Here is an 18,778-nt window from a genome sequence, read left to right as displayed (position 1 = left end):
GATTTGGCACTAACTTTGAACCCAATTGAAATTGGAAGCAAAATACTTATATTTTAAAACTCCTAAATTTAGAATTAGATTGGAGCGAAAAGCTCCTATATATAAAATCGGGAGAGCAAAACTCACAAATCTAAAACTAAATCAAGAGAATAAGGAAAGAAACAAGAGGAAATAAAAGGAAAAATAGGGAGGGAATGGAGAGAGAAATCTAGGTCAAATCCCTCTCGTCTAGAAGTTTTTTTTTTTTTTTTTTTTTTTTGGTCAGTCTCCCCTGTAAAAGTTGAAGAGACAAAATAAGGCCAAAACTCAAGAGAGAGACAAAGAGGAGATCATTAGCCAAGTTTCATGTTGTTAACAGAATGAGTTGTTTGTATCAATTTGACAAATTGTAATACTTAATTGCACTTTTTAAAAGTTTTAAAATTTCCAATATATTTATCATTATTTATATGTAAATCATAATAGTAGCAATAATGAATCGGTGATAATAAATTAGCAATACTAAACTCTAACATATGAAGAAAGCATGATCTTTAGTCTGCCTACATTCTTGAACTTAGATTTATGCTTATTGATGGATTTTGCCTCAATTTTCCGCTAATTGTTAGCCACTAAATCAAACGACGGTTATCTTGCTCACATGACGCCTACATAGGGAAGTGGCGAAGTAAATCAACTTAGTATGATCAACTGGTAGAAATGACAGATGCAGAGTACGGATCCATTGAAACGGAGAAGCTATGCCCACACCATGTTGTATCATTGTCATTGATTTAGAAGAATTGTTCTCAAAATAAGGAACAAATGCCCAAAAATGGAGTACACCCCTCAAACAGTCTCAGCTTAAAACTGCAATGTCATGTCCATTCAGTTGGGCCCAAGAAAAGTCATCTTTATGTCAAGGTAAAGGACATATTGAAAAGACCAATGAAATCTCTGTATCCTGATCCAGAACCCAAAGATCCAGTTAGGTTCTTTGCACCTGACGTTTCCTTTTTTTTTTTTTTTTTTTTTTTTTTTTTTTTTTTTTTTTTGAACTACTGCACTTGAGGTTGAGGGAAAGAAAAATAAAGCTGATTGATATTGATGGACAGACAGAGAATTTAAGGAATGAAAGGTAAGGGACATGGTCAGTTAGTGTTTACGGGCTTGTATTCATCATGGGTCTAATTTTGTTCCAATGGCAAGGTGCTTGGATTGTACAACTGTCATGTACCCAGAGGAAAAGAAAAAAAGAAAAAGGAAAACAATTGTAGGTTTCGAATAGCAAGAGGGAGACGGAGAGAGAGAGAGAGAGAGAGCACATTGCTTGAGGACGTAGGTCTGCTGTTCAGTCCAGTTGTTGGAATGGGCTCACCTGTATTTCACACAAAAAGCTGATTTTCCCATTTAAGAGTTGGATTTTTTTAGGACAACTGTAGCTGAAATGTCTCTTTGCAACCAAAGGGAGAGGACGCCCTAATTATTGCATTGCTATCAGATTCTTTTCCTTTCAAAATTAGAAGGTTTCATGTCATTAGAAGCTGTCTTCTGCCAAACACATCAGTTTTGACATGTGTGCGTTCTCTCTTTTGTGCGCAAAAACTGAACGACCATGGAAATTGTACGGTATGAACTTATCATATAAATTATGTGGTGGGCAATATCAATCCTAATACATGAAATTCTTGGTAACATTTGTTTCTTCAGAGTTCTAATTATGCATTATTCTTCTTCAACACATGGTTGGTTTACCCAAATAATATAGTCGTAGATAAAAATTTTGCAATCCATTTTCTCGAGTACATCCATCTCTTTAGAAGTTTGTCTATTGCTGCTTGTCCATTTATTATAACAGATTCCTTTCACCACTTAAAGTGTTTGATGGTTAATTAATTGTCCAATACCTTATGTGTTGACATGACATTTATATAGTTCCAAATTACACATATTGAGTATAAATTAGGGCGTGTATCTAGAAATAGGTGTCGCAAGAACCACCTAACTCTCTCATTCTCTTCCCCCTCCCCTCCCCTCCCCCCTTCTCTCTCTAATAATTAAATGGTTTGCCCTTGATTTTGAACCTCCCAGCCAAGAAGTAGAGCATCCCCCATGTGTGTCCTCCAAAAAACTGTGTGGCCATTCCTTTCCCTTCAACCTCAGTAGATGGAGTACTCTCCAAACCATTCAGGAGCTGAGGGATTCAGCAGCAGCGAATCGGGTTGGACCATGTACATTGCTTCTCCAACGAAAGAAGATGATTCTGGATGCACCGAGGCGAGTTGGGTCACTCAGAAGGACCAGATCACCACCATCAGCCCCCCCGGAAACAGAAGAAAAGAGGGCAGCGACGACAGCGACGATTCAATGGCTTCTGATGCTTCCTCCGGCCCAAGCCACCATCGGCAAAAACATGGCAAGGATGGTTGTTCGAAGCCCGATAAGAAGCAAGAATGGTTCTCTAATGAGAAATCGAAACGGAAAGAGAAGAAAAAGGAAAAAGGAAGTGTAGTGAAGGGTCCGAAGCGATGAGGACTTGTGCTTCCTCTTGAGAGATACCTATTTCTTTTTGTTTTCGCTTGTTGATGTTGACTTAGGATTAAAAAGGTGCATGCATAACAATAAGTTTTATTTTGAATGTAGCTGGAGATTTGAACACAATATGAGCTTCTTCATATTTTCATTTATCCGAGCAAGGCCGAGGCCGAGGGAATGAGCGTATTGTCAAGTCCTTTCTTATTTTCTTGAACTTTACTTCTATTTTGTTCCTCCCTTTATTCATTACTGAAACATCATAATCTGCGATTTCCAAGGGGACCCGAGATTTATCTGGAGATTGACAAATATTTCTGCTTCATCCATGTTCAATCAAGATTTCGGGTTCCTAAACCATAGGCTCCAGTATGACCAACTGGCAAGTGCTGACTCATAAATTTCTTAATCCAAACTTCTGTTTTTCGATTACATTTGCGATTTGGCAATTGTATTGTTTCTGGCGATGCAGAATTACCAGTGTAAATCAAACTATTTCAGATCAAGACTTACCAGGAGGAATATGAATAATTCAACGAAATGCTTTTGTTCCAGAGTGAGTTGGGGTTGGAGCATGCAGAATTTCAAATGTTCTTTCTTCTCATCTTTCGTTTCATGAACGTCCCTGATTGCATCTAAATAGAATAATAGAAGGGGGAAAATTCTGGTTGTGAATAGAACAACGACGCGTTTTGCTGACTTTTTAAAATTCAAGCATTACCCAGAAATAAATTTTAAATGGATAAATTGTCAGGTAAAGTATCATGTGAAAGCCAGAAAATAAATGGAATTGTATCAATCGGTTAGGCAAAGCTTAAAGCAAATTTGGCTGTTCCTGCACCTTCTGTAATAATTAATTAAGCTAATGAATCATTGATTGTGATGATTTTGCGCGCTTTTTTCCTTTATTTTTCCTTCCTCTCTTTTTTTTTTTTTTTTTTTTTTTTTTTTGGGGTGGAATTTTATAATTTTCGCTTTGAGCTGCGAATCAGAAGAATATATAGGCTGGAAAGTGCGAAAATCAAGCTAGAAAGACAATCGTCCCAACCATACGGAGCAACAAAAAATGTGCGGACAGATATTGAGGAGGAAAACAGAACAAACATCAGTGGTGCAAAAAGACACATTTCCAACCAGCGAGGCAGCCCCTAATTATGTGCTGTGCACATAATGATGCAAGTTGTAAAATTACTGCACCCCACATGATTTTGGACCATTTCTAGCTTCCCGATTTTAAATTCCTAATTATTACAATCATTGGCCGTCCATCGCGAAAACCTTTGTGTTTTTTAGGGGGAATTTCAATCATCAAGCCTCTGGCTCGACATCCCATATCTTTAGGGGGTCCAACTTCTTGTTTCCACTTTGCAATTCCTTTTTCTCCCTCGTAAGCATGATGCACAAAACTCAGTTTAGTTCATTTAAAGCTTCTTTACTTCGCTTGAAGATAATCCTTTCTAATTATAGTTTTGTGGAACATCCCCGCTTGTCAAATCCTCCACCTTTTCCCATAAATGCAAGTTATAATGTAGTTGATTTTTTTTATTTTTTATTTTTATTTTTTGGCAAAAAGGACGGTGGAGGGGGCGACCGGTATAAGCAGTTGGGCATTTTACAGAGTGATATGTTTGAGCCATATTCACTCCGTACGCTCATGATTTGAAGGTTGAAACGGGCGTGTCCGTCTTGATAAACCTTACCAATTAAGCTGTTAGCAAGTATAATATGCCGCATTTAGACATCACATAGCAAACCGATAAAAGATTCTTTATTGGGGAATTTTCTAGAAAATCCGAGTTATTTTCTTTCAAGAACGATCTCCCGACGGTCAATCCTCCGCAAAACTTTCTATTTTGCAGGCTTTCAACACCTTGTTATTAATCCAAGAAAAAAAAAAAAAAAACTTGTTATTCCCAACATCAATAGACAACGCTGTCTGTGGCAAGAGCGACAAAGGTTCCATATTTTGAGAACAAGACGCACACCATCGAAAAGCGATAATAATAATAAAAAAGGCTATTTCTAGCTAAGTCAATGCCGGTAAGGCCCTACGAACAAAAAAAAAGGGAAAAAAAGGCCTATCAGGCCCAGACTGGAGCCATGTTCCAAGCTCTAAAATAGATGAAGGCCCAAACACGGTGAAGCATAAGAAATGGTTGCACAAAAGTTTAGGACTTAGGTTGATTTAAGGATTTAATTGAATATTGCACCTTTTGTGGTTGTGTTATATACCAGAGTGAAATTTGTTAAATGTGCCTTCACTTCGCAACTGTCGATCAAGGTCCAACTCGAAATGAAGCGTGCAAATGTTTAAATGAAGATAAACTCATCATCGTCCACAAAGCTAGATGGTCGAGACCAAGCAGTCGAATTGAATAGTCGGTGGACGCCTTCCAAGAAACAAGCATTCCACCAAGCTTGAGATGGCACCCCGTTTGGAGCCATGGGCTCAAGAATGTTCTCCCCCTAATCCCAATTGCAAGTTTTCAAATAAATATTTAGATTTCCAACATGTCCAAGTCAACAAGGAAACTTTAATTTCGAGGTTGCGAGACTTCTTGGTGACGGTGAGAGTTTCTTTTTACAAGAATTGGGTGAAAAAACACTTGACATATGTACTACTAAGATCGAAAGGACAGGTGAAAAAAGAAATCATAACATTGAAGTAATTTAGAAAAATGATGCTACAAGCATTATAATTTTCGTATGACACTCGAGTTACTATGAAAACTTTTTTTAGTGATCATTTGAATTGTGGGACCAATAAGCATTGTAGATGGCCATAAAGAAAGGGCATATCTACATCATAGTTGATGGCCATAGGGCAATGTGATAACGAGCCTCTTTAGGATTTATCTCCACCGGTTCAATGAAGTTCCGTTGCAACGAAATGGGTTAGACCTCTATAGAAATAAGGGCCAAAATAACTAGGTTTAAAAAGTCATGTGATGCAAATAATAATGTGACCTTACTCTAAAGGGAGAGTAATATAGAATTTCACTATATATCAAGCAATACAATAAAAATACTCGACTTAGTCAAATATTGTAGTGTTTTAAGAACTCTTTCTTACACTCGATAACTCACAAGGAAACAAGTGATCAAATAGTAAAATAAATTGAACAAGAAAATAAAATTGAATAGCTAAATCGATTATGGAGTTCGATTGTAACTCTTTCAGAGAATGTGTGATACATAGTAAACCTACTTTCATCAGACCAAACTTTTTTATGTAACTACGGTAGGCTTTATCCTTCATTGAATTCATAGAGATCCAGATCATTATTGAATGCCCTCAATGCATACTTCATCTGGATTATTAGATTAGGTGTGTTAACCTGCGTGGATCCATCGAATTTTATTTTAACTAACCAAATAAACTTTGGGAGCAAGATGTACACAAAAAGTGCTTATTAGGTTCAATAGAGAATTAATAACAGTATCTAGCTTGCATTATGTTGTCCTACCGTCCGGCAGCTTGCGTGGGCGTGAATCAAAATCGCACCCGTAACGACCGGAAGCATGTGAAACGGCCGCTACAGTATGATTCCCAGCTGCTACAATGAATAATGCATAGTAGTTTATTTCCTCAGATACTGAATGTATTAGAAGTTCGGTAGAAGCAGTAACCCTAAAAGATTAGGGTAAATTGGTTGGTTTGTGCATGGGATTATCTTGTTGAAATATTTTGGATATGAGACTTATACAAGCTTTTTTAATAATCAAAAACCCCATATTGGTATGCACATGCTGAGGATCATTTAACAAATTGTGGTCCAGCTAATAGACTAGATGGGTATGAAGTTAGTAAAAAGACTTTTGGGGTTTAATATCACGAGAAACCCCAAAATAATGCATTATGATTAATTAACCTAGACTAATTTATCTTACTACCAAAACCACCAAAATGATATCCATGTGAAAAATTTATCCTCTGTTAATTTCCGTTAAATTTCACTGTCAAAATGATAAGTTAAATAAATTGACAGGCATACCAATTTAGGATTTACACTCCGCTTGTCACCGATGTAATAGTTTGTGATTTTTTGTAATCTTAATTTAATTTAACGGAAATTAATGGAGGGTAAATTTGTCGCAAATATATCAGTTTGAAATTTTTAGTGTTGGAGAATAAAGAAGAGGAAATTTATCATCTTTTAGGAATTGATTTGGGGGATTGTCATAAGTATACCAGTTATGAGTTTTTTTGTGATAAAAAAAAATTAATTTAAGATAAATTTATCACAGATGTATCAGTTTGAAATTTTTCGTGATATGAAACCAATACTTCTTAGTACATAGGACAATCTACTTATTATTTGAAAAATAATGAGTGAATTGCTACGATACAAGCCCATCAATTTAGGATTTTTCGTGGTATGAAACCAAGACTTTTTAGTTCGTAGGACATTCTATTGATTATTACAAAAATAATGACTGGATTGCCACAATACAAACCCGTCTTCCGTACTAGTTTATGCGATGCTGCTCGAATTGACCAAAACCGAAACTTTCAGATGACAAGTAGGAACGGTGATGTTTCAAAGCAAATTGGGAGCGCTCGACTCATATTCACTTTTACTGCACTCACGACCCATTACGTAATACCGACGATTCGTGCCCGAAACTACGCAGATGCGACCTCGACGGCCCCCGGGACCGCGATTGAAAGGATTGGGGCCACGAAGTAACCTTTCGGAATGATCAATTATCGGCTTGGTCCTAGCCATCACCGCCGGCATGCCGTCTTGGCGACATCCGGCCACATAAACCTCGATAGATCGATGCACCGAAACCCCTTCCTTTCTCCTCATGAACTCCGGAAGCAGAGACTCCGGGTGCAACTGCAGGGTGAACCCAGTCCTCATGTCCGTCTCCAACCCAATGCCCTCCATCGTCGTCCAGTCGCACAGCCACTTCCCTACGTTTGCGCGTGCCACCGTGAGCTCGCCCTCAGTTATTTCGCAATTGACGCCACACTCATTGATTTTGACGTAGTCGGTGCTCGTGTACGTGACGGCCGACCTTTCCCGGTCGATGCGGGTCCGGTGAAGGGGCATGGACCCCGACCAGTCGGGCATGTGGTTGCCATTGATGTCAAGGTGTTCATAGGGTTCCTGTCTGATGTAGCGGAGAGCGAGGTGGGAAGGAGAGAGGTCGATGTCGCATCCCTCGATGCGGACATAGAAGAGCCGGAACTCGAAGAATTCGGGGATGTGGTCATCGGGTTCAGCGTCGCCGGCGGATCGGGGCTCTTTTTCCATGATATTGGACAATTGGTGGCCGAGCAATTTAATTTGTGAAGAACCTGTTGATGAGCTGCGCGCAAGTTTATATCAGTTGTGAGAATGGGAATCGAGCGGTATGTATGGGGGTGTGATTGATTCGACGGAGGATTGAATTTTCAAGCAGCCGGATGAAGAAATTTGTCGTCTAAAAATTGAAGATCGTTCAACTTTGACTTTTCTAACAGAGGAGACTTTGGTAAGCGAAAATGCGTACGCAAACTACTCGTCAAAAAACTTTTGTATAGAAAAACTCTGTATGAAGCCAACCCATAGGTATAATTGTAAGAGTTTTTCTAATGTAACTTTTATTAATTGAGATTGATATTTACCATTTTATGAAATTAGTCTAATAAGATAAGATGTAAATATTCTTAATTAGTCAGATATAGGACTGGTTAGTATGAATCAAATAAGATGGCATATAATTTAAAACTCGATAAATAGTACTCAAATCTCTCCTCTAAACAGGATGCACAAATAACCTCATATAGATAGGCAGTCTTGTTGAGCTAGTAATACAAAAGACAATAAAAGAAGAGTACTTGGTTGAGTTTTGGATTGTTGTTATTTCATATCAAGAACAATGGATTTCAAATGAGATTTACATATATATTTTTATCGATTATTGTGTTTAAGATTCTAGTTGTGGAGATCAGGGTTCTTTTTCCATGATATCGGACAATTGGTGGCTGAGCAGTTTAATTTGTGAAGAACCTGGCGATGAACTGTGCACAAGTTTATGTCAGTTGTGAGAATAGGAATCGAGCGGTATGTGTGGGGGTGTGGTTGATGCGACAGAGGATTGAATTTTCAAGCGGCCGGATGAAGAAAATTCTTCGTCTGGAAATTGAAGATCATTCAACTTTGACTTTTCAAATAGAGAAGACATTGGTAAGCGAAAATGCGTATACAAACTACTCGTCAAAAAGTGTTGAGCAATGCTAAGACAAGGATTTTTCTCTGGATATGCAGAGTTTTCTCTCCCTTAATGGTAGTTCAGTTTTCCAAACCCTACAATTCCCTTTGCATCCCATCTTCTTCATGACCATGGCATATTCGATTACCCTGTTTTCCCAACCCATTCCTCTCTCGATGGTTTTATCACTGGTTCTCAATTCGTTTGGTTTCCCCTGAATTTGTAAGGGGCTTCATCACTGTTTCCATCATTCCCCATCGGTGACCAAACCCTATTTTGCTCTTCCTTGTTTTCAATTCTGACTGTTTTGGTGGATTCGTTTCTCCTTTGTTACCTATTTCGGCTTTCGCATGGCTTCAATTGCCCAATTCCGAGCTTCCGCTCGTTCATTGTCTTTTCATGTTTCGGTTGCTTTTGGTTTCAAAGCTTGACACTAGCTCCACATACACTGTCATGCTTCTAATTTGCTCTGTTGATTAACCTTATGGACCCCAACGACCAAGAGGATTCTTCCCGACTTGCTGCCCTCTGTAACAAGTTGGCCCGTCTATGCTCTCAGCAAGAAATTGAGGTTTGGGACAATGAGCCACCGCCTGAAAAATTGGAGGAATGAATATTAACGCTAGTCGGTAAAATTCTATCTAATCCCTCTATTAATTTTCAAGCATTTCAAAGTACCTTGAAGCATGCCTGGCGAACTGGCCAAGTGGAGATATCCCAATGAGAGGCGGGCCTGTATGTTGCAAAATTTCAGTCAGCTTTAGACAAACAGAGAATCCTGGATGGTGGGCCTTGGCTTTTTTCTAGTCATTTGATCATCTTCAAGCCATGGATACCCAATACACCACTACACTGCTACGATTTTTCCAGTTGTGCTTTCTGGGTGCAAGTCCTCAGCCTTCCTTTGGAATGGTGTACCAAGCACATGATCAGCAAAGCAGTTAAACATATTGGCAAAGTACTAGAAGTGAAAGTAGATACAAAAGAGGGCACAACCCTTAGAGCTAGGGAGAGTGAGGGTAGAAATTAATTTGCAGGAACCCTTGAAAATAAGCCAACTGATCAGAATTAATAGGAAAACACTGGCTAGATTTTCGTTATGAACAACTATCCCATTTCTGCTACTCTTGTGGGAAGTTAGGACATTATGCAATGTATTATAAGGACTTTCCTTTTTGACAAGGCAAAACTAGAAGGCAAAGACAAGATGGCTTTGGCCAATGGCTTCGTGCTGAGGTCAAGGAACACAGCCCTTATTGGTGAACTTATTATGAACCGCAGGAAAAGTCAGAGCAAATAGACAAGGTTGTACCTAAAACTCCTCCCTCTTCGACCCACCCTCTTCCTTTATTGCCTCCTAGTGCCATTGCTGAAGCAGCAGCCCTGCAGCAACCAACTGCAGCACTTAGCACTATCTCTGCAGCTCCAAAGTTGCATTGCCGTCAAGATGGAATACTGCAGGGCAACTCTATCACCACTGCGCTAATACCTGCAACAACAAAAATGAAGGAGATTCAAACCCAATCAATGGACTTACCGCAGCCCAAGAAATTGAAAAGTACAAGACTCACTCCTAAAGTAGGTGCTGCTAAAAAGCTTAAGCGATACAATCCCTATGAGATGAGAAATTCAGCACAACATAACCTAGATGAAGCTCTTCTTCTAGACACACCTATCTTCGCGCAAAGGAGGTAGGAAAATGGGCTATGGTGGCTAGCCCTCAACAGCCACCCACTCACAAATGAAGCTACTAAGCTGGAATTGTCAGAGTTTGGGCAATCCCCTGACAGTTCAAGTTCTAAAGGCCCTTGTGGCAAAGGAAAAGCCCGACCTTGTTTTCTTGATGGAAACTAAAAATCAAGAGATAGTGCTTCAACGTCTCCAGCGTCATTTGCATTTTCTTAATTATCATGTGAATAACCATGTTGGCTTAGGCTGGAGGTTTGGCAGTTTTTTGGAATGACAACATTTCCGTAACAGTGGCTCGGTCTACTTCAGATTTTTTTTTATATGATTTGCATGGTTGAAATGGACGGTAGAACTATGTGTATCACCTATATTCATGCACCTGCAGTTTATCAACAACGCCAACTCTTATGGGACAAGCTAACACAAATCAGCTACTCTAATCATTTACTGTGGGTTTGTACAAGTGATTTTAATGAAATCATTTATCAATGGGAAAAGGTGGGAAAGAGATTAGTATACCCTCATCGGTTGCTTTCTTTTCAAGCTGTCTTGACTGACTGCTCCCTCATGGAAATAGATAGTAAGGGTTGTGATTTCACATGCATGAACAATCGTGATGAGATGACCTTGTAAAGGAACGATTGGATCGAGTCTTGTGTACTATGGATTGGCACCTCCTATTTCCTGACGTTGAAGTTTTTACATTACCTACTTTGGGTTTTGACCACAATCCTTTATTATTAAACACTACAGCAACTTCTAGTAAACAACAAAGACCTTTTTCATTTTGAAGCCTTTTGGACCTAGGACCACGAGTGCCATGAGATCATTGCCAAATCTTGGACTTCAAAACAGGTAAAAGATTCTTATCTCTCGCATAAATTACGAGCTGTTTCTATTGCTTTAGCTAAGTGGAGTCACTCCAAGTTCTCAAAAGGCCAACTTAAAGTTGCAGCTTTACAACAACAACTTCAGAATCACATCAATCAACCACATAGCAACTATAACAAAATGACAGCAACTAAATTGAAAGAGGAGATCCAGAAGTTGTGGCAATAAAAAGAACAGTATTGGGCGATGCGTTCAAAGATCAATTGGTTGAGATGGGGGGATAAGAATACGAAATTTTTCCATGCGACTACCATTCAAAGGCGGCAATGGAATAGAATCAATATGCTGCAGGATGACAATCAAAGGTGGGTGCGCAACCCTCAGTCTTTAAAAGAGATGGCATCCGCCTTTTTTTCAAGATTATATACAACAATGGGTAATCGAGACTATGGACCTATACTAGACCAATGCCCACGTGTTGTCACAACAGAGATGAATGAGATATTAACAGCTACGGTCACTCGTGAGGAGGTTCATCAAGCAACCTTCCAGTTAGGGACTACAAAAGCTCTAGGCCCAGATGGTTTGAATGGACTTTTTTATTAGAATCACCGGGATATCATACAAGATGATCTCTTTCTATCGGTGCAGAATTTCTTTATATCAGGGGTGATGCTCCCCACTCTAAATAGGGCCATTATTTCTTTGATCCCCAAAATACCACGCCCGAAACAATTGGATCAGTACCGCCCAATCAGCCTCTGTAATTATGCATATAAAATCATTTCTAAGGTTATTGCCAATCGATTGAAACCTTTGCTACCTGATCTGATTTCTGAGGAATAGTGTGCTTTTGTGAGTGGTCGGCAAATTCAAGATAATATTTTAATAGTTCAAGAGGTTCTTCATTAGCTTAAGATCAAGAAACGGAAGCGACATTTCCAAACAGTTCTAAAGATGGACATGCAAAAGGCGTACGACAAGGTGCAATGGGATTTTCTTCAAGATTATTTACTCAAGTTAGGATTCCATTCTACTTGGATTCGGTGGGTGATGCAATGTATAACGATAACATCTTTCAGTGTTAAATTTAATGGCGAACAATTACATTATTTCCATGCAACAAGGGGACTTTGGCAAGGCGGTCCTCTCTTTGTATATCTTCATCTTGTTGGCACATGTCTTATCACACATTATTAACCAAGCTGTTCACATGGGACACATTAAGGGTATCAAGCTGAACAGGTGGTGTCCTACCCTCTCCCATCTATTTTTTGCTAACAATGCAATTTTCTTTTTAGATAGTACCATTCAAGAATGTCAAAATCTCGCCAATATCTTGAATCAATACTGTCTAGCTACAGGATAGGCTGTTAATCGCAACAAATCTGAATTTTCTCAATAAAACTTGTCCTTCTAGACTACAGGAAAATTTGGTGAGGGAGTTTAGAACACCATTGCTACAAAGGACTGGTAAGTATCTGGGAATACCATTCGATTGGGGGCGTTCCAAAAAAGAAATGTTTTCCTGGATTTTAGGGAGAGTGTATGCTAAGTTGGAAGGATGGAAAGAAAATCTAATTTCTAAGGGTGGTAAGCAAATCCTACTTAAGACCGTTGTACAAGCCATACCACAGTATGCCATGTCTATCTTTAAACTTCATGTGTCTCTTTGCAAATTCATTGAACAAAGAGTTGCTAGGTTCTGGTGGCAAAATGATAGTTGCAAATCAAGAATTCATTGGCAGAATTGGGAAGTACTTAAAAGCATAAAGGAAGATGGTGGCCTAGGTTTTCGTGATCTTATAAATTTTAATAAAGCCATGCTTGGGAAACAGGCCTAGCATTTACTCCAACAGCCACTATCCCTATAGAGTAAACTTTTCAAAGGACTTTATTTTCACGCAAAGGACTTCCGGTTCGCGGATAAAGGAACTCAACCATCCTGGGGTTGGTAGAGCCTTCTGCTTGGAAGGGATTCAATTTTACCCAATATTAGATGGTCAGTTGGAGATGGGCAAATGATCAGATTCGTGACAATAGGTGGTTACCTACCGGGATACTAGGTGGACCTGCTGCTGGAGAAGAACCTGAGATGGTGGCTGATCTCATCGATATAATCCACAACCCCTGGAATGTTCCCCTTCTCCACAGGTTTTTTGACAATTATGTTATAGTAAATCTCTTTACCATTCCAGTAAGACCCTACTATGCCATTGATAAACTTATTTGGACTACCACAAAACATGGCCAATACACTGTTAAAAGCGGTTACCATGCTCTTACAAATACAGCTACCAACAAGATATGCCATAGGGCCTCGACATCATATCAAAACCCCAAGCTATTATGGAGAAAAATTTGGACAATGAAGACTGCCCCAAAAAATTCGTACCTTTCTATGGTCTCTATGCCACAATGCCTTATCAACAAAAGCTAACCTATTTCAAAGACACATAACCACAGATCTAGTTTGTAATCTTTTCCATCAACAAACGCCATAAACCCTAGAACATCTATTTATGTTCAGTCCATGGACTTAGGGTATCTGGTCACACCCTCAAATCAATGTTCAACTTTCGCCTCAAGCAATACAAAGAATAGATGCTTGGCTCACAGCAAAGGTTACAACACAGCAGCTCTTACTTGGTTTGGAGACCATTGCTAACGTGTTATGGCAAATTTGGCAAGCGCATAATAGCTTTTATTTTCCATCATGAGTGTCTTGACCCAACACATGTGATAGAGGCCGCTTTAGCCCAGACCCATGTTGCTTGGCTATCTGCTCGAACCCAAACGAGAACAAGGACACCGGTCTTGAATCTGAAAATCTCTGGAGGCCACCAAATTTGGGCGTTCTGAAGATCAATATAGATGGCGCATATCAAGTCGCCAGCACAGAAGGAACTATGGCCTGTATATGCCGTGATCATCATGGAAAACTTACTGATGGTTTCTCCATACGCTTCCCCGCTTGTTCAACTCTACAGGCAAAGATCTAGGCTCTTACTTTCACTCTCCAGCATATGCTTCAGCAAGTCTTCAACCGCACACATCTTTTAAATGAATCGGACTATCTTACCCCGTTGACATAATGAATGCTTGCAGAGCAACGCCATGGGAAGACCGTGCCCTATTTGTAGAAGCCGTTGTTTTGTTTTCTCGTTTCCCTAATCTTCGCCTTCAACACTGCAGGTGAGAAGCAAATGTGGTTGCTGATTGGGCAACCAAGGCCCACGGTAGCGCAGCCTTGACCCAAAACTGGGCCATTTCCCCTCCATTTTATTTGCTCAACCTTTTATATGCTAATGCAATAGCCTCGAGTTGTACTGTTCATATCACTTGAATATATCGTGTTTCTCTTTCGACCTAAAAAAAAAAAAAAAAAAAAAAAACTACTCGTCAAAAAATATTTGTATAGAAAAACTCAATATGAAGCCAACCGATAGGTATAATTGTAAGAGTTTTTTTTATGTGACTTATATTAATTGAGATCTATATTTACCATTTTATGGGATTAGTATAATAAGATGAGATGTAAATATTATTAATTAGTATAATATGAGGCTGACTAGTGTGAGTTGAATAAAGCCTGACTTGTGATAAAAGGGTATATGGTTTAAAACTTTATAAATAGTACTCAAGTCTCTCCTTTAAATTGCATGCACAAATAACTCACATAGATAAGCAGTCTTATTGAGCTAGTGATACAAAATGTAATAGAGGAGAAGTACTTGCTTGAGTTTTGGATTGTCGTTATTCCGTATCAAGAACGATGGATTCCAAATTAGGTTTGCAAATCTATTTTTCTCTATTACTATGTTTAAGATTCTAATATGGAGATTTTGGGGTCATTAGATGTGCAAAACTATTTTTCTCGATTGTTGTATTCAAAATTCTAGCTATAGAGATCTTGGAATTCCATTTTTGAGGCTTATAGGAAATACCTAGGGATCCAAACGGACACAAAAACGAGAGAACTAAGACACTTATTTCACGAAAATAGATGATTTGAATAATATTTTCCTAAATATAATTGCTTGTATCGCCTATAAAAATAAATAAATAATATTTCTTTTTTATAATAAGCTTGTAATTTAGTTTTTATGCAACAAGTAGAGGAAAACAATTTTTATTGTTGGTAACAAGAATGAAGCAATTGATGCAATTGGCTCAAACAATTCCGTCTCCGTCAACCAAAACAATCAAAGTCGATCACTTATCCCTCAGCCTTTTTTGTACACATAAAATATAATATATGCATACGTTCAATTATTAAAAATGTTTAGATATAAATTATTATCATTAATGAAAATAATTTTCATTGACTAATTAATTCAAGCGATTCAATCGACCATCTTTAGAAATACATTTTCCGAATTATTCATTTCCTCTTAATCAAATAGAGCATAAGAGTCCCGAGAGCGTGATTCGACGTGAGTCAAGACCTCCTGCATGTTACGAATTTTTCAAAATATTTTTAAAAATTATAGTTATTTTCCCTTGAAAGTATTTTATATTTCAAAGCCTTCATTAAAATTGGACGGAATGATGAAAATACCCATGTCTAAGTAAGCCGCATTATAATATGTTTCCGTCAATTTCTAAACTAAGCATGCATCATTAAAAAATACACCGTTTACTCAATTGCACATGCATACACATCACGAATTAGAATTCATGCATACTTGCACATTATTAATCATGTTTTTAAAACATAAATTGTACGTGGCCCACGGACTTATGCCAAGGCGAAAAATAATGAGGAAGTATTTTTCCTGATTACATTTACGAAAACATCAAAATTGCATTAAAATTGTAGAACATTAATTGATTATTGCGTTGAAAATAAATATGTTTGTTACATGAAAAATGAATGATTCGAAAAATATTTTTCAAAAAATGATCGCTTCTATAACTTACAAAAATAAAACGATATAAAATATTTTAATTATCTTTGAAATTATTTAACACAAATTGTTGTCGATAATAAAAGTAGTTTTCATTGAATAAGTGATCATTTTCAGAAAAATATTGTCCAAATCATTCATTTTCCTCAAAACAAATGTACTCCAAATTGGAAAAAGTATATAAATACATTGGAAATCTTAAAACTTATCATGAAAGTATAATTAAGTTATAAAATTTACAAAAAATGTAATCAAATCTTAAAACTTATTAAATTGGTGCAACGAAGTCATTTTACTAACTCTATTCGATTTGACTAGCGAAAAATGATGACATGACTTTTAAATATTTTCTCTTTTCTATGTGGCTTTTTTAAATTATTTTTTCTTTCATATGTGACATTGACCTTACTAGAGTATGAAATATGTGACTAAAACAATGTCGTTTTGGTCTAAATCATAATTTTTTTTAACAGATATAATAAAAAGACCAAAAAGTGGAGGGCAAGGCCAAGGGCGATTGGCTTTTGCCATCACTACCCTATAGTCACCCAAAAGCATCAAAGGGAGCTCGGTGAAGGATAGATCGTTGGGGCCCGAGGGTCGCTAAGATTTTCTAATATTTTAAATTTAAAACCCATCATGCATACTTTAAAACCTAAAACCGAACAAGTTCCCAGCAATCTATTCTCCAATTCTAGGTCACCCTAGACTTGGAATGGAATCATGTTCAACCCTACTTAGCAAGGGTTGATGACCTCGCCGATCGCAAGTGAGGGCCCACAGTGTCGAGAACCAGCCTCCCTTGTCCTCACCCTTTTTCTTTTTCTTTTTTATGTTTTTTAAAAATACCTTGTTTAATCTAATTTAATTAAGATTTTAGTTTAAAAATAGGATATAGGCCAAATCAACACAGTTTTAGTCCCGTATTTTGTTATAGTAAGGTGATGCCACAAAGAGAGAAAATATTTATAAAAAAAAAAAAAAAAAAAAAAAGTCATGTTAACATTTTCTACTAGTCTAATTAGATGGAGTTAACGGAAGAACTCAATTACACAAATTTAACGAATTTTGATTTGAACTCAAGCTATTAGAGTATTTTGTTAGGTTTAACTCGAGCTTGATAATTCTTAGCTTGAAGTTTGTGAGCCTAATTAAGCCTTATCAAGTTTATATTATTATTTTTTAAATAATGGTTAATAATTAAATAAATAAGCACAGAAGTCGTTAGAATTATATAATATACGATTATTCAAGCTTTGTAAGATGGAGCTTAAGTTCCTTTATAAATCGATTATAATCAAACTGAACTCGAGTACTTTGGTTTTTTATTCAAGACAAGCTCAAGTAAAAATGTCAATACTTAATCAAGTTCATGCCGAGTTTCAAGCACCGAGTATACAAATTAGGTCGCGCTTGAGCTTGGCACTATATCAAATCAACTCAGCCCGATTGCACCCTAAATTGCACTGCACTCCAACTCCAGTCCAAGTACCCAAATTTCTCAAAAATAGGTCCTCATGGAGGACTTCTCGCATGTAGAGAAGCAACTCTCTTATTCATCAACAATTAATATACTATTCATATTTATATATTGCTGACAATCTCATAGGTTAAGATTGAAAAGAGTCAAAAGTGTGCGCACCACGAATTTTGAGAAAAGTAAAATAAATAAATAAATAAATAACTTCAAACAGTCATTGTGTTGCTAAAATTTCTTTAATTTCAACCCAAAACACATTAAAAAGCCCAAAACAGAGTCTCTTGGCTATGAAATACTGATCAAACTTTGACCAAAGATATCTCTCTTGTCGATTTGATTTTTGTTGTATTGGTATCTTTATGACCTCTATTTTCATGAGTGCTTTCGAGATTGAGAGAGCCACCCATCCTGAGGAGTAAAAAATTGACCAAACTCATGGAGCGATTTAGGAATCGAATTATTGAGTTTGATGCGTGAAACCCATTTATGAATATTTTTTTCCATTTACGAAGTTAGAAACACATATTTGAAATACCTTGGTCAACCCTGCACTAATTAATTGGCTTCCTATAGAAAAAAATAAATCATTGAAATTTGAGTCAACCACACTCCTTTAAAAGTCAAAAAGAAAGGACAGGAGTGCACTGTCTAAAGTAGTTTCAAGTGGTTGTTCAAGAGCCCTTAGCTAATAATTATGAAGTAGGCCCCAAAAATAAACCATTGTCCTGAATGAAGTGATCCGTGAATTGACTATTCCAATACTGAGAAGAACCACCAAAGTTGCAGGCTTTAATAAGGATACGTAGACGAACGGTTTAAACGATAATTTTTTTAAAAATATTTTTTCAAGAAATGAATGAGCGTAAATAATTTTTATCATCCACGAAAATATTTAAATATAAACTGTCATCGATAATGAAAATATTTCAATTAACTAATTATTTTAAGCAATTATTCTTAGAAAAATACTTTCCAAACATTTCATGTATCGCCAAATAAAACGGAACCTAAGCTCGAGAACTTTTATATACCATAAAGGCAATACGAAAGAGTAGTGGAATCCTTACAATCTAACAAAGATATCTCTTGTAACTTGACTCACCATTAAAACTATTTCGGGAGGCCGCCTCTATAATACTTCAAGGAGCCATTC

General features: G+C 37.4%; 1 protein-coding gene and 1 long non-coding RNA gene across 2 annotated transcripts; one reads left to right on the top strand and one right to left on the bottom strand.

Moving 5' to 3' along the window:
- Nucleotides 1-1,979: 1,979 nt before the first annotated feature.
- On the top strand, nucleotides 1,980-2,739 carry LOC104422061 (protein SOB FIVE-LIKE 3). Its single transcript, XM_010034284.3, has one exon. The coding sequence runs from the start codon at nucleotides 2,146-2,148 to the stop codon at nucleotides 2,509-2,511; it is 366 nt and encodes a 121-aa protein (XP_010032586.1). The 5' UTR covers nucleotides 1,980-2,145; the 3' UTR covers nucleotides 2,512-2,739.
- A 6,659-nt stretch (nucleotides 2,740-9,398) lies between these two features.
- LOC120288921 lies at nucleotides 9,399-10,660 on the bottom strand. The gene is made up of 3 exons (XR_005546836.1): nucleotides 10,287-10,660; nucleotides 10,028-10,204; nucleotides 9,399-9,617 (listed from the first exon to the last, which is right to left on the bottom strand). It is a non-coding gene; the product is annotated as an uncharacterized LOC120288921 (long non-coding RNA).
- Between the last annotated feature and the right edge of the window lie 8,118 nt (nucleotides 10,661-18,778).

Source organism: Eucalyptus grandis, chromosome 10, assembly GCF_016545825.1.
Source record: "Eucalyptus grandis isolate ANBG69807.140 chromosome 10, ASM1654582v1, whole genome shotgun sequence".
NCBI lineage: Eukaryota > Viridiplantae > Streptophyta > Magnoliopsida > Myrtales > Myrtaceae > Eucalyptus > Eucalyptus grandis.
The sequence above is the reverse complement of the archived record's forward strand: the minus strand, read 5'-3'. Positions and strand labels throughout refer to the sequence as shown.

What these genes read in the sequence shown, in the direction of transcription:
- LOC104422061 (XM_010034284.3), top strand. Translation starts at nt 2,146, where the DNA reads ATGGAGTACTCTCCAAACCATTCAGGAGCTGAGGGATTCAGCAGCAGC.